The sequence below is a fragment of the Apteryx rowi genome, unplaced genomic scaffold (assembly GCF_003343035.1).
Source record: "Apteryx rowi isolate R43461 unplaced genomic scaffold, aptRow1 scaffold_39, whole genome shotgun sequence".
In the NCBI taxonomy this organism is placed as follows: Eukaryota; Metazoa; Chordata; class Aves; order Apterygiformes; family Apterygidae; genus Apteryx; species Apteryx rowi.
In genome coordinates, this window is record NW_020450418.1 from 9933 (window position 1) to 34645 (window position 24713).

The window sequence follows — 24713 nt, forward strand, 5'->3', positions numbered from 1 at the left end:
GCAGGAGTTCTCACGTCCTTACTGAATAGAGATCGCTGCCTGTGAAACACAGTACGCTGCAGTAACGCTGATTGTTGGAGGGAAGCCTGCAATAAGAGCGAAAGAAAAGTAGACGCTGAGGACAAATAGGAAGTTACAAGCCACAAGTCCCAGAGGCCTCAGGGGATGCAGCAACAACCGCCAGCTACAGTCCCAGCRTGCAAAGGGCGGCGAGCAGGGCCGCTTGCTGTCTCCCAGAGAGTGGGAAGCCGCAGCGCGCATGTGCGACCCTTCTGGCGGCAGTCCTCCGACAGGCTCGGTGGCTGTGCCRCGCATGCGCGTGGTGCAGGCGGCTGGCGGCACACCTGTGAGTCAGTGGTCTGCAGCACCCCGGTGCGCTACTGAAAGACGGTGGCAGTGAGCACGGCTGCCCCCCAGTGCGCATTTGTGAGCTTGCCGAGTGACTGCACCCCCCCCCCCGACACTTGGGCAGCGATGGGGCTCAAGAGCCGCAGGGTGGAGGACGTCCGGGGGCACCGGGGCCACCGTGAGAACTCTCCGTACCTGAGCTGTGGCGGTAACGAAGCTGATCTGTGCGTGGTGCAGAGGCTAGGGGCAGTGTCCATGGGGGTGACAGGGCTGAGCTGTGCGTGGTCCTTGGTCCCCTCAGTTCCCTCCCATCTCCCCCTCGCTCTCTGCCTCTCTCTGACGCTCAGCAGATCACGGAGGGGTGTTACAGTCATTCCTATCTGTCTAGCTGAGAGACTCCCCCCGCCTGCCTCGCTCCCCCCTCCCGAGGCTGCGCTGCGGGTCCCTGCGACACCGGGGGACGCAGCAGGCGAAGCCGGCAGCGCTGCCGGCCCGGGCGTGGGGCACGGGGCACGGAGCATGGAGCGCGGAGCGGGGCTGGCTGCACTCCGCTGCGTGGTTGGGGGCGGGCGGCACTGAGCAGGCGCCTCGCGCACGTGCGGTTTATCCCGCCGTGTTCGCTGCTGCTCCGCGATGCTCACCCGCAGCACCGGCGCTGTACAGACCACCCGCCTTAAAACATTTAGTTTTAACTGTGTTCTCGCCTTAGCGTAGGTAGTTAGGACAGCTAGTTTTTAGGCTTGGTACATACAGGTTTGTCCTGATACACAGTACTACCCTTAGTTCTATTCTGCCTTTGGCTTATAAGTAAGCCTCCAAAGCAGAATCTCACTACGCTGTTTTATTTTCTCAAGATTTTCTTTATCGCAAGTGGAGCAAAAAAGGGTTTCTTTTGCTTGTTTTTGCAGATTCATGAGAATGATACAAGTGCATTTATCAATTTCCAGATGTGAGGAAACTGGCACTGGGTAAAAAAAAGTTTTTTGGCCTGTTTATTTGGTTCGGTTGCCCTGTTTATTTGGAGTTATGAACAAAAACTGGGAGACTGGAGACTGTGAGAAGAATGAGTTCAGCTGATGCTGTAGCAGCCAAACTGAGACATCAAAGATGTACAACTGACTGAATGGGTACAGAGTTGTAAATTAAGGACTTTGGGGTAGAAAAGTCAGGAGTGGTGAGCTCATGTGTGCAAGCTGAGAGGGGAAAGAGAAAAGAGCCGGTCAAGAACAGAGCCATGAAATATTGAGAACAGTAAAAATGGAAAGGTGGACTAGGAGCCTTTGGACATACAGTATGAAATCAGGCCAGGGATAGTATTATTCCATGGTGTGTTTGTAAGAGGAGCAGCAGGGCCTTGAAGCAGAATAAAATCCAGGGTTCTTCAAGAGGTGTCCGTGGAAGGTACTAGGCTTGTTCAAGTTTCTATCCCATGCCTAGAAAATCACCACCAGAAAAGAGTTCAGCTTGCAGACATGGGCATTACAGATGCATCAAAAGCAACAAAGGTAGAAATGGATCCTCTGGAAGTGAGTAGGGCTCTGACACTGGTTGCTAAGATCAGGTTTGGCTGAAAAATGAGAATGTAAGAATAATTTGTGCTCAGAAACAAAGCAGGGTAAAATGTTGCTACAGTAAAGAGAACATTTATGAGATTCTTGATGATTACGGACTGTGATGGTTCTCAAGTGATTCCGAGGGAAGATTTGCTCAAAGTTTGAGGCTATACTGTGGTTTGAGCTTGCCTTTGAGAAATCAGGATGGGATGCAGCAGGAGAAGTTTGAGTACATGTCTCAGGACAGTGAAAGATGGCCTGGAATTTGGCAGGAGATGCTGGGAAGGCTGAGGAACCAAATACATGGCAATTTCTGATCTGCCAGTTTTATGATAACATAAAGGATGAGAATTTGGTAGGAGGATTCAAAGTTTGTATGGGCAGTGGTGGAGCTGTGACATGGGATTTCAGAGTTACTGGGAGCAGGAAGACTATGCTTTCAAGCTGGTCAATCTCAATGCTTTGAGGTATTAGGTACTGGCATATAATGTTATACTTGTCTCCCACTTGAAATGTTGTTCTTTTCCTGCAGAGTCATGAAGAATAATCTAATGGTATACTCTTAAGGGGAGAAAAAGTTCAACCATTCACTTGCATATTGTGCTTATGACAAATTCTCCAGCCAAACAGGACTTGAGACTCCTCTGCTGTACTGTAGGCTGCAAGTGGAAGCCTCATTTCTTAAATGCTGGTCTAAAGCCAATTCTGTTACTGTGACCATAAGTTGTTTCAAATATTGGTTAAAGTAGTCCTTACCATGTATCCAACTAGTTCCCATTATTATTGTCTAGTGCAATATTGTCTATTCAGTGATTTTTTTTTTAAATGATTACATATCAATATATAGTTTTATTAGTGCTAAAATTGTGCAGGCCAAGCCTTGGATGGCCATTTCTGCTGACTGAAAGTACAGGTTGAATATATGTATGCCAAGTGGAAGGCAAGTTTCAGAACTGACTTCAGCCTTGGTCTTTTAGAGCCAACGGGGTGATAGTGAATTCCAATGATGTCCTTTTCAGTGTTATGACATTATGCTGCTTCTGCTTACAAATTGCCTTATCCCTTTGCAGTCCTGCTGCTGCCAGGAAGTTTGTAAAGGAAGAAATTAAGACTTTTGAAGATAAGTGTGAATCATATGCTGTGCTGGTTTTGGTCCTCAGTTCGCACTCTGTATAATGTTTCTTCTGTCAGGCTTCCTGTCTCACGGAGATATGGTGGTAGCAGTTATGCCTAGGTTTTGAGGAAAGCTTGTGCATTAAAAAGCTAAAATTACTGCAGAGAGTAAATGCATTATATACTTTTCTAGAGTAAGATGTTTACAGACTACACAGAAAATATCATGGATTTTGTCATAGAGGTGAATGGTCTGTTGAAGTCTCAGGACTTTATCAGACAATGTTGTATGTCTTTTGGCTTTTACTGTCAGCTGTTGACCAGACTTTGCTTAAAATCTCTTCCTTTGTGTTTGACTTTGAGGTTGCTGGGTTTTTAAGTGTCCTTCATTTGCTCCTGCAGTTCCTCACTCAAGGTGGCGATCTGACTTGATACTCACACAGTTGTGAGAGGATGGGAAAGGACAAGCCTTCTTTTGCCCTCTGGAGCACTGGTTATGACATTCTGCTTCCCTGAAAATTGAGATTTTCTTGCAGTCTACCTGTAAATCCATTTGCTTCAATCAAAATTCACAGAATGGTAGTAAAGCTCACTGAACAGCCAATGAAGATGCTTTTTTTTTCATCACTGGAGTTCTGAACAGTGCTAGCAAAGACCCTGGATTTCAAGCCATTTTGTCTCCTGAGGCCTCTTTACAGGTCATGTGCAGATGAGTCTGAAAGCATCTATAGGATCTTTTTCTGTTCTGGTCCTGTTACTTAGCCTCCAAAAGTCAGTAGAAAAAAACCCTCCTAATTTGTTATTATATGTACCTGGAGTATACATACACAGAGTCCCAAAAGACCCATGGGAACAACTCAAAGACTCTGAAATAAACCTCCGGAAAGAGTGGAACAGCTCTGGACATGAAGAAACTGCCTCAGGCAGCCAGGGAAGAAACCCAAGAACTGTTCTTTCTTGTGTTGTGATGGCTGACCCCAACATGGAAATGTGCACCCTGTTCAGTCAGAGTCTGAAGCCAATGTTACTTGCAATCTGGTTCCTTCTGTTAAGAAATCTGAACACAAAATACTTATTTCTGCCATGACCCTCACAGGGGTAGACAACAAATACGGTATTGCTGATGTGATTGGAGTGATGTGATTGGCAATGTTTGAGGCCTGAAAACAGCTGAATTGCAGTTAATAACTGAAATCAATAAGAAAACAGGTTTAGATAACAAAACACAGTGCACTTAGTAGAACAAATGTTCTTCTGCTGCATCAGTATGTTTACAAAGATAGATACTTTAAAAGGAAATATATAACTATATAAATTATTTTATAATGATTATATTATTATATGATTATATTATGAATATATATAAAAGGAAATATATATGAACTTTTGGCCAAAGTTGGTTAGAAGGAACTGAGGAAAGATAAATTCTTTCAACAYGGAATACATGGGTTCAGTCACTCAATGAAGTTATATTAAGAAAAAAAAATCCATGAGGAAGGATATTCAACTTTTTTCAATTTATTTCCTGTTACTCACTTTCTACTCAAAACTTGATCAACTGTGTCAATATCACAGTAATTTGCCATTATTTTGTTACTACTGCTGGAGAAGCAGTGGTCTTGGACTGTCTACCTGATGTTCAATTAAACTTAATGACTTGGAGAGCTAGAATCCTCCCTGAGTTAGGGAGCAGCAGGATTTGTGGATACACATTCAACAGCACATGTAGAACTTGCCTAACCAAGAGAAATGGACCATCTGTTTCACAGACTGCTTTCTCTTAGGTAAGATCTTTACTATCATATATAAGATCTATAACACCACATATATAATGTGGAAATGACTAATTACTATACAATTTTTTTTTGTTTCTATTAAAAGAATTAAAGGGATATAGCTTCATTATAATAAATAATTGTTCCACATACAAAGTAAATACTTTTTATTTCAGATATGTTTTTTGGGAAAAAAAACCTGCTAGTACATATCTAGACATGAAGAATATGGTATTTCAGTAGTGAATATAATTTAGACTAAGAATTCAGAATTTAAAAAAAGATGGAAAACAGTGCTTTCTAATGCTATGGAAAAGAGTAGAATCATCTTACTATCGTAAGAATCAGAGCAACAGCGTATGTTACACATTACTGTTGCTTATCACTTGGTCCAGGTGCAGGACAGTTGGCTTCATATTTTTTCTTCAAGCCTTTCAAATATATTCGCAAACTGTCTGAATCCAGTCGAGAATTTCTGGCAGTCTGAACCAATCTCATTGCTAAATGATATACAACTCTTTGTTTCATGGTCTCAGGAGTGCTTTTCTGTCTATGCTGTTCTTAAAAACATAAACATGCATTAAAATATGAAATCTACATCATTCTATTGTTAAAATACTAATGCTAGCTATTTTCTGGCCCATTTCTGATCTGCTGATTTATACCATGTCTGCATAACATTACTCCCAATACTCCTTAACCCTAAGGAGAGCTTTTGGCTGTCACCTGACAGTGACCTTCAATGCAATCTCTTACAACTGTTTCCAGAAATGCAAATTTTACTTTCCTGATAATTTCTGTTTGCATAAAACCATAGGCAGTGTTTATCCTATATCCTTTCAGAAATCATGAAAATATATTGGAATTTTGTAAGACAGAATTACAGTATTATAAATTACTACTACATACCAAAATTTGTCTTGCAATATGATTGGTGATTTCCTTTGCATCCAAAATTATTGATGGTGGTAGAGAGGAAACTTCCGCAGCTTTTAATCCTAAACATGTAAAATATATCAGTATTTTTGGTTGTTTTGTTTCCTTTCCCCCCTGCCTTGCCTGGTGTATGCCAGAATTAGCTTAACTTGTTTTTATAGAGTGTGATTTTTTTGTTGTTGTCGTTAAAAAAAAATCCTTTTCATAAGTTTTCTATTTGTATTTGTACTAAGTAATTCTAACAGCAGTATTGTTTATGAAATACAATGTCCACTCTGCTGCAATATTGCTTCTAAAATACACTTCCACATGAAGTTACTGCTGGTAATACTTTAACTGGGCAAGATCAGACATGTTAGGGGTTAAAGGAAAAAACAGCACAGTGGTGTTAGCTGTTTTCTAGCTTCCGTATATTTTTTCATTTAGCAGGCTGGCAAAATATTGAGATTAGGCTAAATGAGTTCTCCACTGATTCTTGGCATTCAGTGAAAATGGCTGCTCTGTTCCAATTTTCACTCTGTTGCCAGCAGCCAAACTGTCAGATACTCAGCATGAGAAAGATGTAAAATATTTGGTTCTGGCCTAGAATGATAGTACTTTTTCTTTTGCCCATGGCCCTGACTGTTCAGAGGAAGTTTTGTGCTTCATCAGGTGCTTTAATACTGTAGGGTTAAAACATAAAAGGTTCAAGAGAAGCCTTTGCACACTTTGTTAACTTTGCTCAGATAAGATAAAGAAAATACAGGGACACTGAGTTACTAAAGGTCTCCCTTTATTTTTAAAGAGACTAGTCTCTAAACATACCATTTTTCTGAGTTAGGCTTGCTGAAATTGACCATGTGTTACCAAAGCTAAAAGAAACTTAGAACTGAAGTTTTGATAAAAGAAACATGTTTAGTCTGAAATTAATTCAGCTTTGACTGGAATAATTTGTAGTCTTCAGTTATAGCAGGCTTGTAAAAATCATGGGTAGCCAATTTCCTATTGATTAAATGTTACCTACATCAAGGATCCAACTACAGAATTTAGCATTTGGAAACATGAATTTCTGTAACTCTTTAAAACTTGTAATTATGCCTTATTGTCATCCATTCATTGCTTTATTGGCCCATAATCATTTAATCTGTACAGTCTTCAGTATGATTTAGAATAAATTTAAAAGAAAAGTAAATCCACCTTCCTGAGAACACTGACACTTCAGTGGAACCTCTGAAAACAGATTTAGGCTGACATACATTAAATTCATATCATTTTTAAGGAAATTTGGTTCCTTTTTGCTAATCAAAAAAGGCAGAGCTTTTACTTAATTTGTGTATAAGTATTTATGACAAAACAAGAGAGTTCTACATAACAAAACTCAGCACTCATAGCTTTAAATTTCTGCAGAACTTTAATTTTTCCATTTGCAGAGAAGAAAGTAATTCAAATACTGTGTGGTCACAATGGCTCAACCCATTCAAATAGGGTGGATAAAGTCGCTACAGACACTATGTGGAATTTGGCAGTGAAAAGACATTTTAGTCAAGTTTTCCACACTACCCCAAATACTATTTTCCTACATGATTACTTAATCTGCTCCAAATACTTTTATACTTTATAGATTTGCCATTGTTACTCTGTAAGAGAGATTCAAACTCAGGAGAAATGTCAGCCGAAAAAATGTTAGATGCCCAATAACTGAAGATACCTTATATAATCTTTATTAAGTTAAAGTCATAATGGAATCTATTACCATAGTTCTTTTCCGCTGTATATCCTTTAGAGAGTTTGTAAGTGTAAGCAATTTTCTCCTTATTTCCAGCACTGCTTCTCACATGCTGCACTTCAAAATGGTAATTTTCCACATTGGGATATAAAGCATCTATATGACATAGTTCCAGGAAATGTGTAGCAAACAATGTAAACGCCTAAATAAGACAACAAAGAAAGAAATCTTATTTTGAAAGTGATCTTGCCATAAATTACAGTAAATAAGGAAAATTAAATGATCTCAGATGTTTGGGTCTTCCTCCAAAACTTTGAACAGCTATTTTTAAATTACCAAAAAATCACTAACAAGAATTAAAAACCTGAAGAAATGAGCTCTATGTGCATTTACTAAGTGCTGTGAACATGGGCATGCCCAAATAAAATAAGAAATGACTACAGACTACTCAGATTTAGTTTTAGACAAACTTTATCTTTTTGGGCCCTTTGTTTTCAACGTGAAATTAGACTGGCTGCTGAATATACTAGCAGTCAGCTTAATCGTATAATTGGCAAGGATATCTTTTCCGACTCTGGATTCTCCTACTCTTTTCTCAATAGAAGAAAAAAATACAGCAAAAGTAACAGGAAATTCCTGATACTTAGAAAATTTGACCAGGGTTATATTGAATTATTTTCAGAAGACTGATTGATTTCTCAAGGTATATTTTGCCTAAATTGCATGCTATAAAAAAATCAGAGCTTTTTTAATTGAAACACAAAAGTACTCAAAATAAACTCTGAGAAACTGGAGCTACACACTTCCAAAAGCTGACAACAGGTTGAGGCAGATCACTTAGCTAGCAAAGAGACAAAATTTCCAATCCACCTAAAAGCATTTTCCACTTTTCTCAATAAGCCTCTAACTTCTGTGTAAGCAATTTTTAAGTTGTGTGGAACTACTATTGTATTTTAGAAAGATAACAGCCAGGTGAAGAGGTTCTCCTTTAACATTCAAATGTATAAAGCTCTACTGTCTAAGCCAAACTGAAAAGATTTTTTTTTTTTCAAAATAGGAAGGCAAACTTCCAAACAAGTTGGAAAGACATAGTGACCAGAACAACAGTGTACATCAGCATTTTTTCCTCTATCACTGAAATTCTTACTATTCACCAGCTAAGACAGATATCATACTTAGCCAAGAAGTATCTACAAAATTAAGATTAGATTATGAGAAAATAGTATATTTACTTTCAGTATGATGCAATAATTACAAGCTTTAATTTTGTTTGGGGTTTTTGCTTTTTGTTTTTGTTTTCAAAACAGGATTACCTTCAAACTCAACAGATATTCACAGGCAGCATAACAAATGCCAATACCTTCTTCAGCACTGGTACCTCTTCCAAGTTCATCAATTATGATGAGTGATTTGTCATTAGCATTTTGTATGATATATGTTATCTAGGAAAATATTTAGTTTGTTAGCATTGCTAGAAATACATCTTTGAAAAAACTGATGCTAACAGGAATATGTTGCGTTACTCGGATGAAACTTAACTCAGAATTAAAACGAAATCCTGTCAGATCCACAAGTTTTTCCCCTTCACAGCTTTCAAATAGCTGTCAATTCAAAACAAGCCAAGAATCATACTGTAGCACTCTTTCTCTTTTCCATTAAACATGTCATGTTCTCTCAAAGTCATGTTAGTTTGACAGAGAGAACTGCAACTGCTTAGACTTGAACAAATAATCATTTAAAGTTTAAGAACTAACAAAACATTGGAACTAGTGTCCAATGGAACACTGACTTTCACTCATACTGGGACCTTCTTAAAATATGCCTTTTTATTCTGTGGTTTATCATCTAGTTAGGAAACGAAAGTTGAATTTTTTTGACCACTTTTGAAAAGTACAGTTTTAGTGGAAATACACTACTATAATTTCTATCAGCTTAACAGTAAAAATGGGCCTTGGACTCTGTAATAGCAATGCTTAGTACCTCTTTCATTTCTTTCATGAATGTTGATGCATTTGTTTCTATATCATCATCCATACCTATTCTGGTGAAAATTTGCTCTGCAATTCTAAAAGAACAATATTCTGCTGGTACATAAGAACCTGCAAAACAAATAAAAATACAAGTTTTCTCATATCAGTTTGACAAATGACAGTTTGTCTGAATATGTTAGTGGGACATAAATCACCTTAACATTTTGTTTTTATGCACTTCAGAGAATTAATCTTATTCTATAAAGTTTCTTAAGATATGTTCTACCATTACTTTTTAAGAAAAATTATTAGTATAGATACTGTAGTTAAAGAAATTTATCAGTAAAACCCGATGAAATTGTATTCTTGAAGCTGTATGTCAGTCTAAAGGGATGCAAAAGTGAGAATTTACATTTATTTATATTTACATTAATTTACATTTTAGCCATTGAGATAACTAACCCCAGGAAATCTTGTTTTCCCAACCCCAAACTTGTAGTGATTTACCAGATTTTGAGACTTGCTAGTTTTAATGACTAGAAGAGGAAGCCTGCCAAAAGATTTCATAGTCTCCTTTACTCATATAAGGCTATCTTTTGTGAGCGCAATTCCTGAAGAACTTGCAGTTATTTGGGATTAGGTCCATAAGCACATCCTGTACCAATTTTGTTCTCCCCTACCAAGTAGTTTTAATCAAGTAGAATAAGGGTCAGCATACTGAAGTCCTTCTCCTGCAATACTGTCTGAAAATTATCTTTAAGGTAAAAATCATGAAGGAGTTCTTGAGTACAGGGGTATGTCCCAGATAGTAAGATTTTACAGGTACTTGTTTTACATTTATAATTTTACTGATAGAGCCTTGCAGTATTTATTACTGCTTTTGTTTGATGTAGTAGTTAATGGATAAATAATAAACTCTGCTTGGCCACAGGCAYGTGTCTCTACATAACTGAGGTACACTCAAGTTTATCTGTTCCTTTTTGATGACTAATACATATACAGCCTGAATGGCATTCTTCCAGGACACTATCAATTAAGCATGAATTAGGATGCTTCAAAGAATTAAAGCGCACAACTGATATCCTTCTCCTAAAGACAGACTGTGAATGCTGCCAGATAACAAAGTGGGGGCAGGGGCATAAGTCTCCAGTGGAGGACCCCAAACCTTTCAACAGCCTCCATCAGCAACACAAGAGCTGGTAGGAGCAGGAGGACTAGAAAATTACCTGTTACTGTTTAGAGAGAATATTACCCTCAAAGCCAAATCATTCAACTTTGTGAATAATTTTAAACTAGAAAACAATAAAAGTACTGCAAAAGATTACTGATATGGTAACCTGTTGCTTACCAATCTGCGCCATAATTTGACAGAGAGCAATCTGTTTTAGATATGTTGATTTCCCACTCATATTTGGTCCTGTAATAATGATGAAACTGCTACCCTCTGTCAGATACGTGTTATTAGGCACAGGTTTTTCCACAGCTATTTTTTCAAGAATGGGATGCCATCCCTGCTTGATTGCTAAAGTATCAGTAAATTCTGGACGAACTAAATGAGAAAAAGAATATAAAATATTACAGAGTTAATATGGAAACCTTTAAGTTACTAAACTGGTGCATTTTGAAATAAAGTCATTCTTGCAGAACAGAAGTAAAATTCTGTGGTCCTGATTCCCTGATTTTTACTCTTGTAGTCAGCAAGACTGCTTATAAAAAATATTATTTATATACACACACACACATATATTTACATGTGCCAGATTTTTAAGAACCATTGAGAAAAGCTCATTTGCTATTACCAGATTATCAAAGATGGAACACTTAAAAGTTATCAACAATTTTCAAGTACAGATTATGATTGTCATACAAGTCTTCATGATCTATTAGTACAAAAAAAAAATACACCAACATTCCATTCCTAAATTAACCTTCTGTGTTTGTGTTGGTATAAACAAAATTTGAAGAGTGAAGCTTGAAAAGGAATTCAAACTGAAAACCTGAAACAGAGTTTTATAATTACTAGAATATGAACATGCAAAATACAGGGATCATGAACTGTTATGTAGGTACCTTATTATATAAACATGGGGAACAAGGAAGTAGCATTCCTTCTCTTTTTGTTAATATTTTATCATATTGATAATTTGGGTATATGCCATGCCTATAGAGATTCATTTGATACTGGGACTATCTACATGTGTATCTGGCAGAACACAGTTTTTTATTCTCAATCTATTCCTTATCTCTCTCTCCACCTCTATAGCAGTACCCCAGGCTAACAAAGAAAGGTTGTTAAATTCAGTTAAATTCAAAACTGAAAAAAGCAGTTTTTCAAGTTTAAACACTGGGCAACTCTAATTACCTGATGTATGCATTTAGTCATTTAATGATGTGGGGGAGAGAGTCAACTGGCAAAGAGAACCAGAAGCTACAAAAGAGTCCATTTCTTCGGGTGGACACACACATGCATGCATATCTAGGTGCAATTCTGCAGGTGTGGATTTATGGGAGAAGCTCAGCAGCTTTGGTCTCCTTACTGCTGCTGAAGAACATTCGTGCTCTATTCATTGGATGGGAAAAAGAGTGTGATGTATGGAATATATCAGCTACTTGTTGTGATTGCATTCCACAGCACATGAAGATTCACATGGTCCATGCTACAAAGGCAAAACCTGAACTGGAAGTTTCACAGCTGCATCAATAGCGCTGAGCTAATATCCCCTGCTGAAACGGCTTCCAGACTTGAATTAGTATCTACATAGTGTTATACTCTACATATAAGCATCTCAGGTCAGCATTAAGTTAAGAGAGTGTGCTCATTTGTACTTTGCAGAACTGGGCTGGGAAAGCAGGATGACCCTACGATGCAATACAACAGAATCTTTGATCCAGGACATAAACAATATGCAGGTAAGCATATGATTGTGGATTCCTTAGAAGACCGATTCCCAAAAATGCCTAGTTGAAGCAGGTGAAGGTAGCCACTTATTTTGTCTTCGGGTATATACTTAATGTTCACCTCCTTATATTACGTTGTGCCCTTTTGGAACAGAACTGTAAACTCAAATATTCACAGACTTTACGCTTTTGAATAAAATATGCTTAAACTGGCTATCTTGAAAAGATACTGGTTATGAAGGCTTACAGCAGCTAAATGGCAGAATACAATTTCAATTAATGGATACAGAAAGAACACAACCACAAAACTGGAAAAGATACTGGAGCCAAATAGAGCAGGAACCTACTGAGAAACAGAAAAATAAATGACATGGGCGTAGCAATTACAGAACCAGAAAAAGCAGCCAGGATATTCTCCAACAGTAGGGTCTTTATCTGGCCTATGACAGAATCAAGGAAGAAACTTACCATAGTCAGATAGAGTACAGGCATGGGCAAATGAAAGCAGCATGTCCAACATTGACACAATGTCAGATAGCTTGTACAGGCAATGAATATATTCATAGATCTCGTTGAGTAGTTTACACACTATTCTGCAATAAGACTGATTTAGTTGTTGCACAATACATATTGTCACTTTATACAACTTACAGAAATAAAACAACAATTAATAATGTTCATTCTGCATATATTAGAACAAAAAGTTACTTCATAAAATGCAATCGACATCTGTCAGATACAGGCAAATGTGTAAATTTCTTTAAAGTATATTAAGATCTCATGCCATAATAACCACAAATCAAATTCTGCTATCAGGCACATAGCTCAAATATCAACAGCTCGTAAGAAAACTTCACAAAGAGAATAAAAATATAACTGTGGAATCAATTATGTTTTATTAGCATCTCAAGTGTTAATAAACATGTGACTAATTCCCTTAGGCCTTCATGTTGATAATGAAACCACATGGTCTCTAGAATGAATTTCCATGAAACTGACACGCAACATTAGACCTAATAAGTCTTATGATATAGATAGCATAAGACTTACAAAACATGCACCAAGGACAAAAATGCAGAAATAGACAGTTTACTGTAAATGCAAGGAACTGATTAAAAAAGTGACTCTGCATTACAAAACTAATACATACATTGTGTCATTTTTTGTAGATAATTCACCCCAAAGAAGTTTAATAAGTGTGAAGGATACCTTTATTAATAAATGCCTACATATGTGTAAACACATTCAATACACTACACATTTCATGTTATTTTTTCTCTCAGGAATTATATTTAATCGGTGTCACTGTGGATTGTTTCTGTAAGTGACCACAGCTTAGCAATAAGATAGCATTAAGCAAACTTGTAATTAGCTGTTAATGTGACAAAATAAATGCAGTTAGCACAAATATTAAACAGTTTTAAATGCTCTTACAAGTAGGTCATGTGATAAATTTCTGTGAGGGATTCCTGACATCTTTCATTCATTTTTATTAAGTCTGCTGAAGTAAAGCTGTATGTGTTTTTCATTTTAGTGATCTGCAGGGAATTCAAACCAAAAATCAAAACTTGCCATATAATCACAAACAAAAATACAGTCCAAAAAACAAACTGGGAACAATATGAAAAACAAATGGAAAAATTAATGCCTTGTTTCAATTTTCCTAGATAAATTTTCATAAAAAAAAATTAAAAGAGAATGCAGTTATCAGCAAGATATAAATTTTATAATTGCACATTTTCTGACTGGATTAAGCATAACTATAACTAGAGCAGGTGTAAAAACATACCAAACTATACGSTCATTTATTTCTAAGCATCTTCACTAAAATTATTTTTATTGTTAAATTATTTTATAATGTATATTTTATTAATGTTTTATATACATTTTTATATCCATTAATTATCCAAAAGTATTATGACAAAACATCTCTAGTACAGATACCTTTGTAAATTCTGAAGGAAGCTGGCCATCGGGTAATGTTGAACAATCGGCATTCATCTGGATAAAAAATCCACGAGCAGAGCTGAAACTTGTTCTCATTGGTAGATTGTATTTTTCAGCAAGTTGTGTTATCAGACCTATGTACCACAAATAAAGATTTTACCAAAATTAGTTATATACACATACATGTTTGTTTGAGTAAATAGACATACTGGGAATGCAATTAATGTGTTGAAAGTGTCAGGTAAGTAACATGTCAAAAGGTCTTAAAAGTGGGCTTCTGTGGAGTTAAAAAAACTCAGTAACATAATAAAATCTGCTTGCATAAAGCTACTGGGAAAAAGTTCCAGTGGGGAATAAGATAATTCATGCATTCTTTAAAAACAGTCTTTACATTTGACCAACTCCCGGGTAGGCTTGGCTATGGAAAGGAAAGTTTCCTAGAGCACTTAGCTTCAGATGATATTTAATCAACAGATAGACTATAAACTGTAAATTAGGGGACTCTGTTTTTACCAGTTCATGATTACAAGCAATGTTCTTTCCCTTGACTGAGGTAAATGCTTTACATTTGTAACCCCTCCCCTTAAATCCATCTTGTTATTAGCTTAGAAGATGCTGGGTATGGGAAACCGTTGGATGATAGAAGGATATGTACTACTAAGTGTTGGGGGGGGGGGGATGATAGGGTTACTTTGAGCTGTTTGTTTTACTCATTGTTCTGTCTAAGCTTGCCCACTTTTTGATGTTCCAGCCACTCAGGACATAGAAGAGCAAGTTAGGCCGTTCTGGATATCTCTCAGTCTCTAAATCACTTAGTCTAATCCAGGAAAGAGGAAAAGAGAGAAGAATCCCTTCTGCAGACATGTGGGCTGCAGTGAAAACAGACAAGGGGAACACAGCTACCAAGTTTTGGAGGGTTTAGGAAATAAAAAACAATAATGCTTATGCTTTTCACTGTGTACTATGTAGAAGGTAAATCTAAAAGTAAACAGGAAGCTCAGAACATATTACAGATGCTAAAGTTTCTGATAACTTGTTAATTATTTTTCCAATTAAAAAGTAAACTAAGAAGTTATTTAGCTAGAAATCACATCTGACACACTACGAAAAAGATATGTTCCAGAAGATATATTTTTTCTTCAATTTTGACACAACGATAAACAGCAAGGTTACTAATGCACAGTAACAGTCATTATATTAAAATTCCTTGCATTATTTATTTCCAACTCTTAATAGCTTGGTTAAAAAGCAGTCCACAGATAGATCAAGACTGTTTAAAATATAAGGAACAAAATACTCAAATATTTTCATTCAAGAAGCTAAAACTTTATGCAGAATGTTTTAATTGGAATAATTTTGTTATGTTATGATAGCTTTTTTGTGTATTTTTAGAGGATAAAGAGCAACAAAATTTTAAATAAAGGGAACACAATATAATTTTTCATCCTCATTTAAATAAAAATTGAGAGCTTTTATGTACAAATGGAAAATCTCAGTAAATGCCTGAAAACTATTTCAATTACTCACCAATGACAATCAATTTATACTAATACTCAATGCCATTTTCATCTCAGAAGGTTTTCATAATATATTATATGTGATTGTATGGCTCCTACATGCTAGATGCAATATGTTTTGAATTCCAAGTACATAAAAATCTTAGTCTAGAAATACCTGCTATGTCATCAACAATTTCTGTGTACGTTCTACGAGCTATATCAAGGAATTCATTGACATTCGGCTTTACAGCATAGCATTTCTGGGTCCTCATATTCAGACATCCTTTTGTATACCGTGTATCATCATTAATTACAGTTGTTATCTTTTCAAGTATAATTCCAAACCTGCAATATTAATTGTATCACAGTTAAATTAGCTACATAATATGATTTTTATTTGTATTATCATTCTGAAATTATAAATATTTCAGATAGCTGAAGCAAGTACACCTCTATGGTTAAAAATAAACAGTAAATTTCATGTGATTTTCACCTCAGAATAAAGTATGAATACACTTAAATGTCACTCAAATCTTTGGCAGACAAATTATTTCTCAAATATAGGTCACAATTGTTTTTTGCATTATTATGGGGACTCAAGGAAACCTGTACTGTGTTTTTATTATGATTTTTGAGTACTTGATTTAAAAAATCTTTACTGTTATTCAGCAATTGCGATATGTCAGGTAATTTTCCATTTTGCTTTATACACTATATATTAGTTGAAATTTTGAATTTTTTAAGTTATCTGCTTTTAGGTGAAACAATAGAGCTACAGCTATAACTACAAATAAACAAAGATGATGTATTTTTGATCTTACAGACATCCTCAAGGAAGATGAAAGTTTCTAGCATACCAGCTAAAATATTATTGTAATACCTTGAATCTTCAAGCGAACTGTAGTAAGCTTTTAGCAGAGGTGTGCTGCAGTTTCTTAAAGCAGCCTGTTGAAAATTAAAATATGAACACAAATAATTACTTCATTTCACAGCCCTTTCAAAGGACTGAAAGGTCTTAGTTCACTGAGGCTTACTAGTGGTTGCATGAGCACCTTAAAGAATTCAAGCAGGAGGCTCCATTAAATACTTGTTATAAAATCAATTATTCAGGTAACTATATGAATCCAGTTCTTAGAGTACTGGACTCAAATACATGTTTTCAACTAACTTAAGAGTTAGCATAGATTATGTTGGCAGTATTGTGTTCTGCGAGATATAAAGTAAATTTAATGAACTGCACAGCATAAAAATAAGGACTAACTGGTCTGTCCTTTACACAGAGGAAAAGAAAAAAAAAGACAGATACAGCTTACCTTTAGAGGCTCTACAAGTTCTAGAGTATGCTTCAGGTAGATTAAATTAGTTATTTTTGATTCAGCAGTTTTAACCTGTTGAAAAAGTTTACAAAGGTTGGAGGGGTTTGTATGCTTGTTTATTTAAAGACAATATTTAAGAACTAGCAGAACTCTCATTATAACTGTATCAGATTTATACTTCAAATTTTAATGAAAATTGCCAAAATACTCCTTTGACAACTTGGTACATAACTGCATAAAAGCATGTACCTGAATTTATATCACCTACTGTGATAATTTGCCCAACAGTAACTGATACTTTTCATATGTATGCATTGATAGTGGGGATTGACAAAGAGAACACCTGGCTAACCCAAGCCATGAAGCCTTCTTTTATTCTTCTATGTCATAGCTTGTAGATTGTTCCAAAGCCATATGCATGATGCATCTTACTTGTGAAACACAGCCTCTTTTACAAATGCTGTAAAATGCAACGCAACCCAGTTTGGTTGATTTATCTTTGGTTGATATATTTAAATTCTTAAACATCTGCACATACAATTAAGAAAAAAGAAAATTCAATAAACATTAAAAATGCTTGCTTACAGTAAAGGTTGTTCTTCAAAATTTTTTGTCCACATATACATTCTACCTTATTTTGTATGCCTCATGAACTTTTAAGTCAAAGAATTCTGCTGGTGCCATTAGGGCACAGCAAATGTACTGTATGTCCTTGTACTTTCAGGTGAGGGCATTAAAGAATAAGATTATCCTTCTATCTTCTAAAAGCAAATAAGAAAAAAATGTGTATGTATGTATGTATTTATATATATATATATATATACACACACACACACATACATATATATATAGACACACACACTCCCACGATATAACTCAAAAAAGAGCAGTTACTTTGAAAATAAGTAGTATCTTTTCCTTTGCGGGTATGTATACTTACTTATTCCCCTCCAGGTAATGTCAAACAGTTCTCCATTGAAGTGGAGGAACTTTGGAACATTTTCAGACAGAGAAATATTCTAAGACCTACTGTTCAGAAAAGATATGTAGTAAGGATCACAGAACAGTTATACAGACATCTGTTAAAAGGTTATTACCAACTAGCTTGCATGCTACCAGAATGTAAAACTGCCTCTGAAGATGGATTTGAAGATATATGTAAGCTAAAGAGCCATGAATTTTTACGTATTTCATCCTATCAACATAGGAAGCTGGTACTCTGAAACAAAGAAAAGGAAGCATCTCTCACTGGGAGTGAATTTTTAGAAACCAATACAGATAAGCAGATTGTTTGGTTCAGAAGAAAATCCAGTGTCAGTTTTTACCATGAGTTTAGGAATGTGACCCCAGTATCTGTATATAACGCTTTAATCTTGTGGTAGAGAGCATCTCTTGCTTTATCTTACCTTTGCTAAAAAGGTTATCTTTGCTAAAAGATGGCGGAGGTCTGATGTTAAATCTACCAGTGGAAAGACCATAATCTGCAAAGGAACGCGGGGTCTCAATCCTGTGATGGAATTAGGCATCAAAAGGAGAGATATGGTCTTATGTGAAGAGTTGGTATGCTGTATTAGAATATACCAGTGATAAAAAGTAATTCTTACATGAACTTTCACTGAACTGATATTGTAAGTATAGCTTTGTACATGCTGCACTTTGAGAGGGAGAAAATGAATGAATACAACTGTAGTGGATAATACTGTATAACGCTAGTTCTTTTTGAGTCATTTCATTATTAATGACTAAAATGCAAGCCTCTTCTTTACAGTCCTCAAATTAATTTGCCCACAGTCATATTCTGACATATAAAGCATGAAAATTTAGAGAAGCAGTTGGCTTTGGTTTTGTGCACACTGTGTATTACTGGAAAAATCTAATAGTTGTTATTAAGACAGGTCCTACAGCTTTAAGCACTGTATCACTATTTCAATGGATCAGCCCTAGTTTAATTTTTGTATTTCCTGAAAATTCACTGAAACAAGCAAACAAAAAAACCCTGACTTTTCCTCCCTGCGAGAGGAGGAGTGAATCTGTCATAGGTCTGGAACTTCAGCAGGCACAGCATCCATTAAATTTATTCTTCAGATGGGTGACCAAGTAATCCAAAGCAGGTGGTCCTCATTTCCCCCAAAAGTTGGATGTTTATCCAGCTTTTAAGGATCCTTCATGACTGAGACAAGAGGTTCTTTTAAGGAAACGTGCTTTTTCGTCCAGGTACCTTTGATTTACTTATACATGCAGATTCCACAGAGGGACTACCTGATTTCACAGATGACATGTTTTTTTCAAGCAAGACTTCTCAGCAAGATTGTCAATTGATGGTCCTTTTTAGGAAGGCAGAATGTTCATGTCAAGCATACTATTAACACTTTCAGTGCCTGAATCTGTAGGTTTTCAAGATTAGCACCTCATCTGTTGAGTGGTGGAATATCTGTGATGAAAATTGTTACAGACAGTATGGGTGAAAAAAAGACCTCTGAACATACTGAATGGGTTAATCTAGCTGTGCTGTATTAGAGCTAGTCAAGATTGAAAACACTGCAGTTAAAGTGCACAGTGCACATGGGCATACATAAAGGCATTCAGTCTGACAAGTCTTCGTCAAAGTCATACAGTTAGTTTTGTTTTCACGTTACAGATCTCTACAAGGAAAGCAGGGAGCAGTAAATGTTCAGCTTTTGGGGTGCATCTTAAGATAAATTTATCTGTATTACAGTTCTGCTGGACTCTGCATCTTACTTCTTTAACTGGCATTAGACAAGTCATTTAAGCAGATAAGTCAGTATGTGAGAAGGAACTGAAAGGTGAGTCACAAATCTTTACACTGGCATAAATCAGGCAAGGCATAAGCCTCAACAGCACTGGTAGTAGAAATCTACTCAAGTATAGCAGTCAAACATAACCTACAATGGAATGGTGTTACAAGATGCTGAGGAGAAAGAAGTTGAGGTTCAGTTATCTCAAGCACACTGTGGTTAACTGTGTTGTGTCTAGTCTCAATCAAGAGCCAGTAATGAGCTACATATATCTATCCTATTTTGATATTTGTATTTCATGTGTTAAAGTACAAACTGATATAGGAGTTAAGCTCTGATGAAAAAAAACATCTCTCACTGAAACATGCCAATAGTTACTAGGAGAGAGAGAGAGTTTCCTACCCCCTTCAGGGATTTTCGTTTTATGAACTGGTTAAGAACAGGAGGTGACCGCAAGTCTAACAAAGACACACTGGCACACTGAAGGGAAACCCTTACTTTACGTACTTGATTCCGACTGTCTCCTGGTTAAAAATGTAACAGCATGAATTTCAAGGTGAATGATTAAATCTGTGTTGATTTCTTGAAAGACTTCAAAGGGGAAGCTTCTATTCCTTTCAGACTACAAGGAATAATTTCTGTTGATTTATATTACATGATATACTAAGAAATTCTTGAATTTCTAGTAAGGAAGACGCTTAATTTTGTTTAGGCTATCAAAAATTATATTAACCTCCAAAAATAAGAGAGCAGATTCTCCTATACAATTTTTCCTTTCATGCTGACATGAAAAAAAAATCCTTTTTTATCCGAGCACTAATGAATAGGATGTACACATATAACGAATAAAGGTGGGGAGTGATGAAAAAAGTAAACATTTTTGAAGTCCAATTTTCATGAGGTAACATGAACGCGATATTGAAGCAAACCCAAATTTTTCTAACATTCTCTCATGAGAATCTTCCACTGCTGTGAAGTAAGATATACTCGTAGTACATGATGACATCATGCCATGTCTTCTTAAGGTGAAGCCTTTTTCTTATAACATCATGCATATATATATATATAGATATAGATATCACATTTTTATGTTGCATATTTTCTTCAGATAACTGATTAAGATGTATTTTGAAACATACTGTATCCTGCTTTGGAATTTGTACCAAAACTGAAAGTAGTTGTTCAGTATCCAGAAATTTTGAGATAACTGTAAAACAAAAGTAAATAGATCAGAAATTGAACTGAAACTTGCAATAAAATTATATTAGCAAATTAGTTGAAAAATATGCACACAATTACTTAGTAATATTTTTGTTAATCTTTTTCTTCCTTTTTACTACCATATATTCACAAATTATTCACCATAATATTTTTAAAAATTTAGCTGTAGCTTAAACTATTTTGTGATAACTATACTTCCCATACCTAAGTATGCAGTGATTATTATATTGGTGGACATACCTATCACCAATTCAATGATATTCTTTTAAGTAAAGCAGCTTTCAAAGTATATGTGATCTAGAGAATAAGAAAACTAAGAATATTCTCACTGTCAATAATAATAAAGAAAATATAGGAAAAGAAAAACTTCGACAACCAAGACTGCCCATAAACAACTTTTCCTGTCTACACTTACAGAAATGTAATTAAACAAAACATCAGACTGAGCAACACTGAAGCACAGTGGGTTACCTCAAAAACCACAGTAATCTTTGCTTGAACATCCACAGACAAAAAGAAAGCTTTTACTATCAGTAAGATGAACCTATATGCACCCTAAAAATTCACAAGTTATGACTTATATAGTTTAGACCTCCAAGATAAGACCTTCATGTCATCCACATCTGTATGATAAGGGACCCTGAGAAGCGAAAACATATATTTTTTTAGGTGTGCAAGTTATTTTTTGTTCGATAGAATCACATTTCTATTGTTCAAAGCCAGATAAAGGTTAAGCTTATGCAATCCAGCTCTAGGTGGACTAATTTATACCTTTTAGTTTTGGGGGTTTTTTTAATTTGTCTGAATCACTATGTTTTATGAAGCAAAGGGGAAAAAGTATGAATGCACAACAAGTATTACATCACCGATGCCTTTGTTTTTAATGTATACATGAATAAACTTACTTAATGTATACATGAATAAACCGCTTCCAACACAGTACATATCTAGCCATAGAGCTAGAGACAAACTGAAATTCTTTTAAAAAGCTATTGGCTTACTGATTTCTATCCAATTTATCAGAGAAGTTCGCTTTTCTTAGCAAAATACTCAAGAAAAAGGTCACTGTCACACAATAAATATGACCTATCTCAATAAAATTAAAAGTCACCTGACAAATCACAATAAAATACTTTACCTATTGATTCACACTGCATATTTTCACAAATTAGAAATAATGTTTAAAAAGGAATTTAACTATTTATTCAAAAATAAACTATTACCTGATTGAAGACCAAAAAACAGCTCCTCATCCTGGAGTAATTCCTGCACACAGTCCAGTCTTGTGTTAATTGTTTCAGCATCGACTAGTGGCTCCAGGATATTTGACCTAAGTCTTCGACTTCCACCTGGAGTTTTAGTATAATTTAGGACACCAAAAAGCGTATGACCATTCCTTTCAAAACAAAATACATGTAAAAAATACACTCACAAAAATAAAAATGATTTATAAATGCCAAATGACATTTTCAGGTGAAAGTATCCTACAAATTTGAAGCTTGTTTTCGGGATGTTTAGCACCTCCCTCTTTACCATGTATATTAACTACAGTAGTTTAGGAAGTCAGATGTAATTTAATATAATGTTAGCCCTCATTATTTCAGTTTCCAAAGCACAGAAGTACATTTGTATAGATTAACTTCAATATTTTCCTCATTTTCTGTAGTAGTATTCTGTTAACATGTGCTGCAGTATATGTAAGTATTGTTCACACTTTTCCTCTCAGTGGAACTATTTGAATTAAAAACTAACCTTGCTATAGGAGAAAAATAAAATCTGAGATCACATACTAAACACTCGATTTTCATTAAAATACATTTATGAAAATTATTTAAAATATTGAGAAGTGCAAGAGAGAAATAAGCCTTGATTATTTTTTTGAAGAACTTAAACTGGCTTAAAGTCAATGCAGGCGCCAAATCACATGCTTACGATTTATAAAAATTATTCTAAAGCTCATGGTTTTACATGCTAAACATCCCAAATTTTCACATGGGTTGATTTTTAAAATAAACAGTCTTAAATAGTTACATCTAATACATATCTGAACAAGTTTAAAAATCTGAAACCTTCAAAACCATTGCTTGAGAGATGGCCAATGAAAAGACTAGGGCCATATAAACACATTAAATGTTAAGCACAGAACTTAAATAGGAAGGAATGTGATATGAGTAGACAAAGCAACAGCAGCATAAAGAAGAAAGACAGTGCTTCTAAAATTTCATGGAATAAAAGAACAAATGGATAGTCAATAGAATTAAAAGGGGCCAAATTGAAAGCCATTTTTCATTAAGGACATATTTACCAGAAGATGCAACTCTGGACAAGAATTTAAATGTTTGAAGGGGAACTCTACATTTGGGATAGTATCCACATTGCCTACCTTTAAGCCACTAATACTGAGGGCTCATTTCCCTTTACAGTAAAAGGAGAGAGACAAGCTCCTCCAGAAGGAATACTGGAAGAGGAAGCTCATTTAGATGTTTCTGGTATGTGCCTGTACTAATAACTTTTACCTGTTAATATCTGATACAAAGATACCTGACTTCATGCTTCAGGGATAAGATCTACGTAATGAAGATAGCTGCCCACGATTCAAACTTGCCCCTTTGTCAGCAGAATGTCTGCAGTGATAGATGCTAAAGAGAAGGTGACAGCTATTTACTGTTGCTCAGTTCCTCCTATGGCCTCCTTTCTCTCAAAACCATCTGTGGAATTAGGAGCAGCTTTCAGAGAAATATTGCTTTGAGGGTACCACTCTTAGAGCAACTGGCTCCTACAATTACACATGAAGCTATGGAGTAGAAAAAGGAAGAAATATGGGAGAGGCGACAGATGAACAGAAATAAACTACTGTCACCTCCCACCTCTGCAGACCTGGCAGTGCACTCTGCTATGTTGTCGCTGCCCTCCCCCCGCAAAAAATAAGGAGAGAAAAAGAGGAGAAAAAAAAGCAGTGGAGGAGGTTAAGGAAGACGCATCCTCTCCAAGTGAAAAGCTGTTATAGAATGGTACTGGGAGAAAGAGGAAATCCCCAGACTCCTCTTTTTAATATGAGAGTGATGACCAACTTTTCAAGTTTGGATTCCCAAACTTGAAAGCCAGCATCGTGTAATTTCAAGTCTTTCTCTTTCTGATCAGAAGCATAGAAGTACGGAGAAGGGAAGCCTTGCAGCTTCTTCTGCCTAGAAGGACAATAACTCCTATTGAAGGAAGTGCTCCAACCGTTGTTCTCATTGTGGAGAACTACCATGCAACCAAGTGCAACATTGCACATGACCATCATTATAGAAATTACTTTGGCAAAAGTTACTTCTTGCAGAAATGTTCTTTCTTTCATGCTGCTACAATCTGTGAAATTTGGCATCAACATCACTTACGAGTTTGAAAGAAATACAAACATAGATGTAAAAACTGTGTATCTATTGTATATTTAGTATGTATCAACTCTTTCCTCAATTCACTTGTAAGATTTTCTATGCTCTAAGTTTTGCACTGAACTGTAATGCATTTCTCTCTCCAAATTAAAAAAAAAAAAAGGTTTGAATGAGATTTTAGTTCTGTCATACAGAAATAAATATAATGGGCCGCTTTTTGACATACATATCAAGAAACTTGGTGAAACATAAATTTATAAAAATGTTAAAAATGTTATTTGTACAACTTAACTATTCTT

General features: G+C 35.9%; 1 protein-coding gene across 1 annotated transcript in view; it reads right to left on the reverse strand.

The window, feature by feature from the left end:
• Positions 1 to 4997: 4997 nt before the first annotated feature.
• MSH4 (mutS homolog 4) overlaps positions 4998 to 24713 on the reverse strand; it is a 31439-nt gene continuing 11723 nt past the window's right edge. The window contains exons 7-20 of the mRNA XM_026074469.1: positions 22261 to 22433; positions 20956 to 21023; positions 17058 to 17132; positions 16625 to 16689; positions 15920 to 16089; positions 14243 to 14379; positions 13733 to 13836; positions 12767 to 12891; positions 10749 to 10949; positions 9411 to 9529; positions 8744 to 8872; positions 7458 to 7632; positions 5699 to 5787; positions 4998 to 5344 (exon numbers count right to left, since the gene is read on the reverse strand). Coding sequence (XP_025930254.1) covers positions 5159 to 5344; positions 5699 to 5787; positions 7458 to 7632; positions 8744 to 8872; positions 9411 to 9529; positions 10749 to 10949; positions 12767 to 12891; positions 13733 to 13836; positions 14243 to 14379; positions 15920 to 16089; positions 16625 to 16689; positions 17058 to 17132; positions 20956 to 21023; positions 22261 to 22433 — 1816 coding nt within the window. The 3' untranslated portion in view covers positions 4998 to 5158. The remainder of the gene's footprint in view (positions 5345 to 5698; positions 5788 to 7457; positions 7633 to 8743; positions 8873 to 9410; positions 9530 to 10748; positions 10950 to 12766; positions 12892 to 13732; positions 13837 to 14242; positions 14380 to 15919; positions 16090 to 16624; positions 16690 to 17057; positions 17133 to 20955; positions 21024 to 22260; positions 22434 to 24713) is intronic.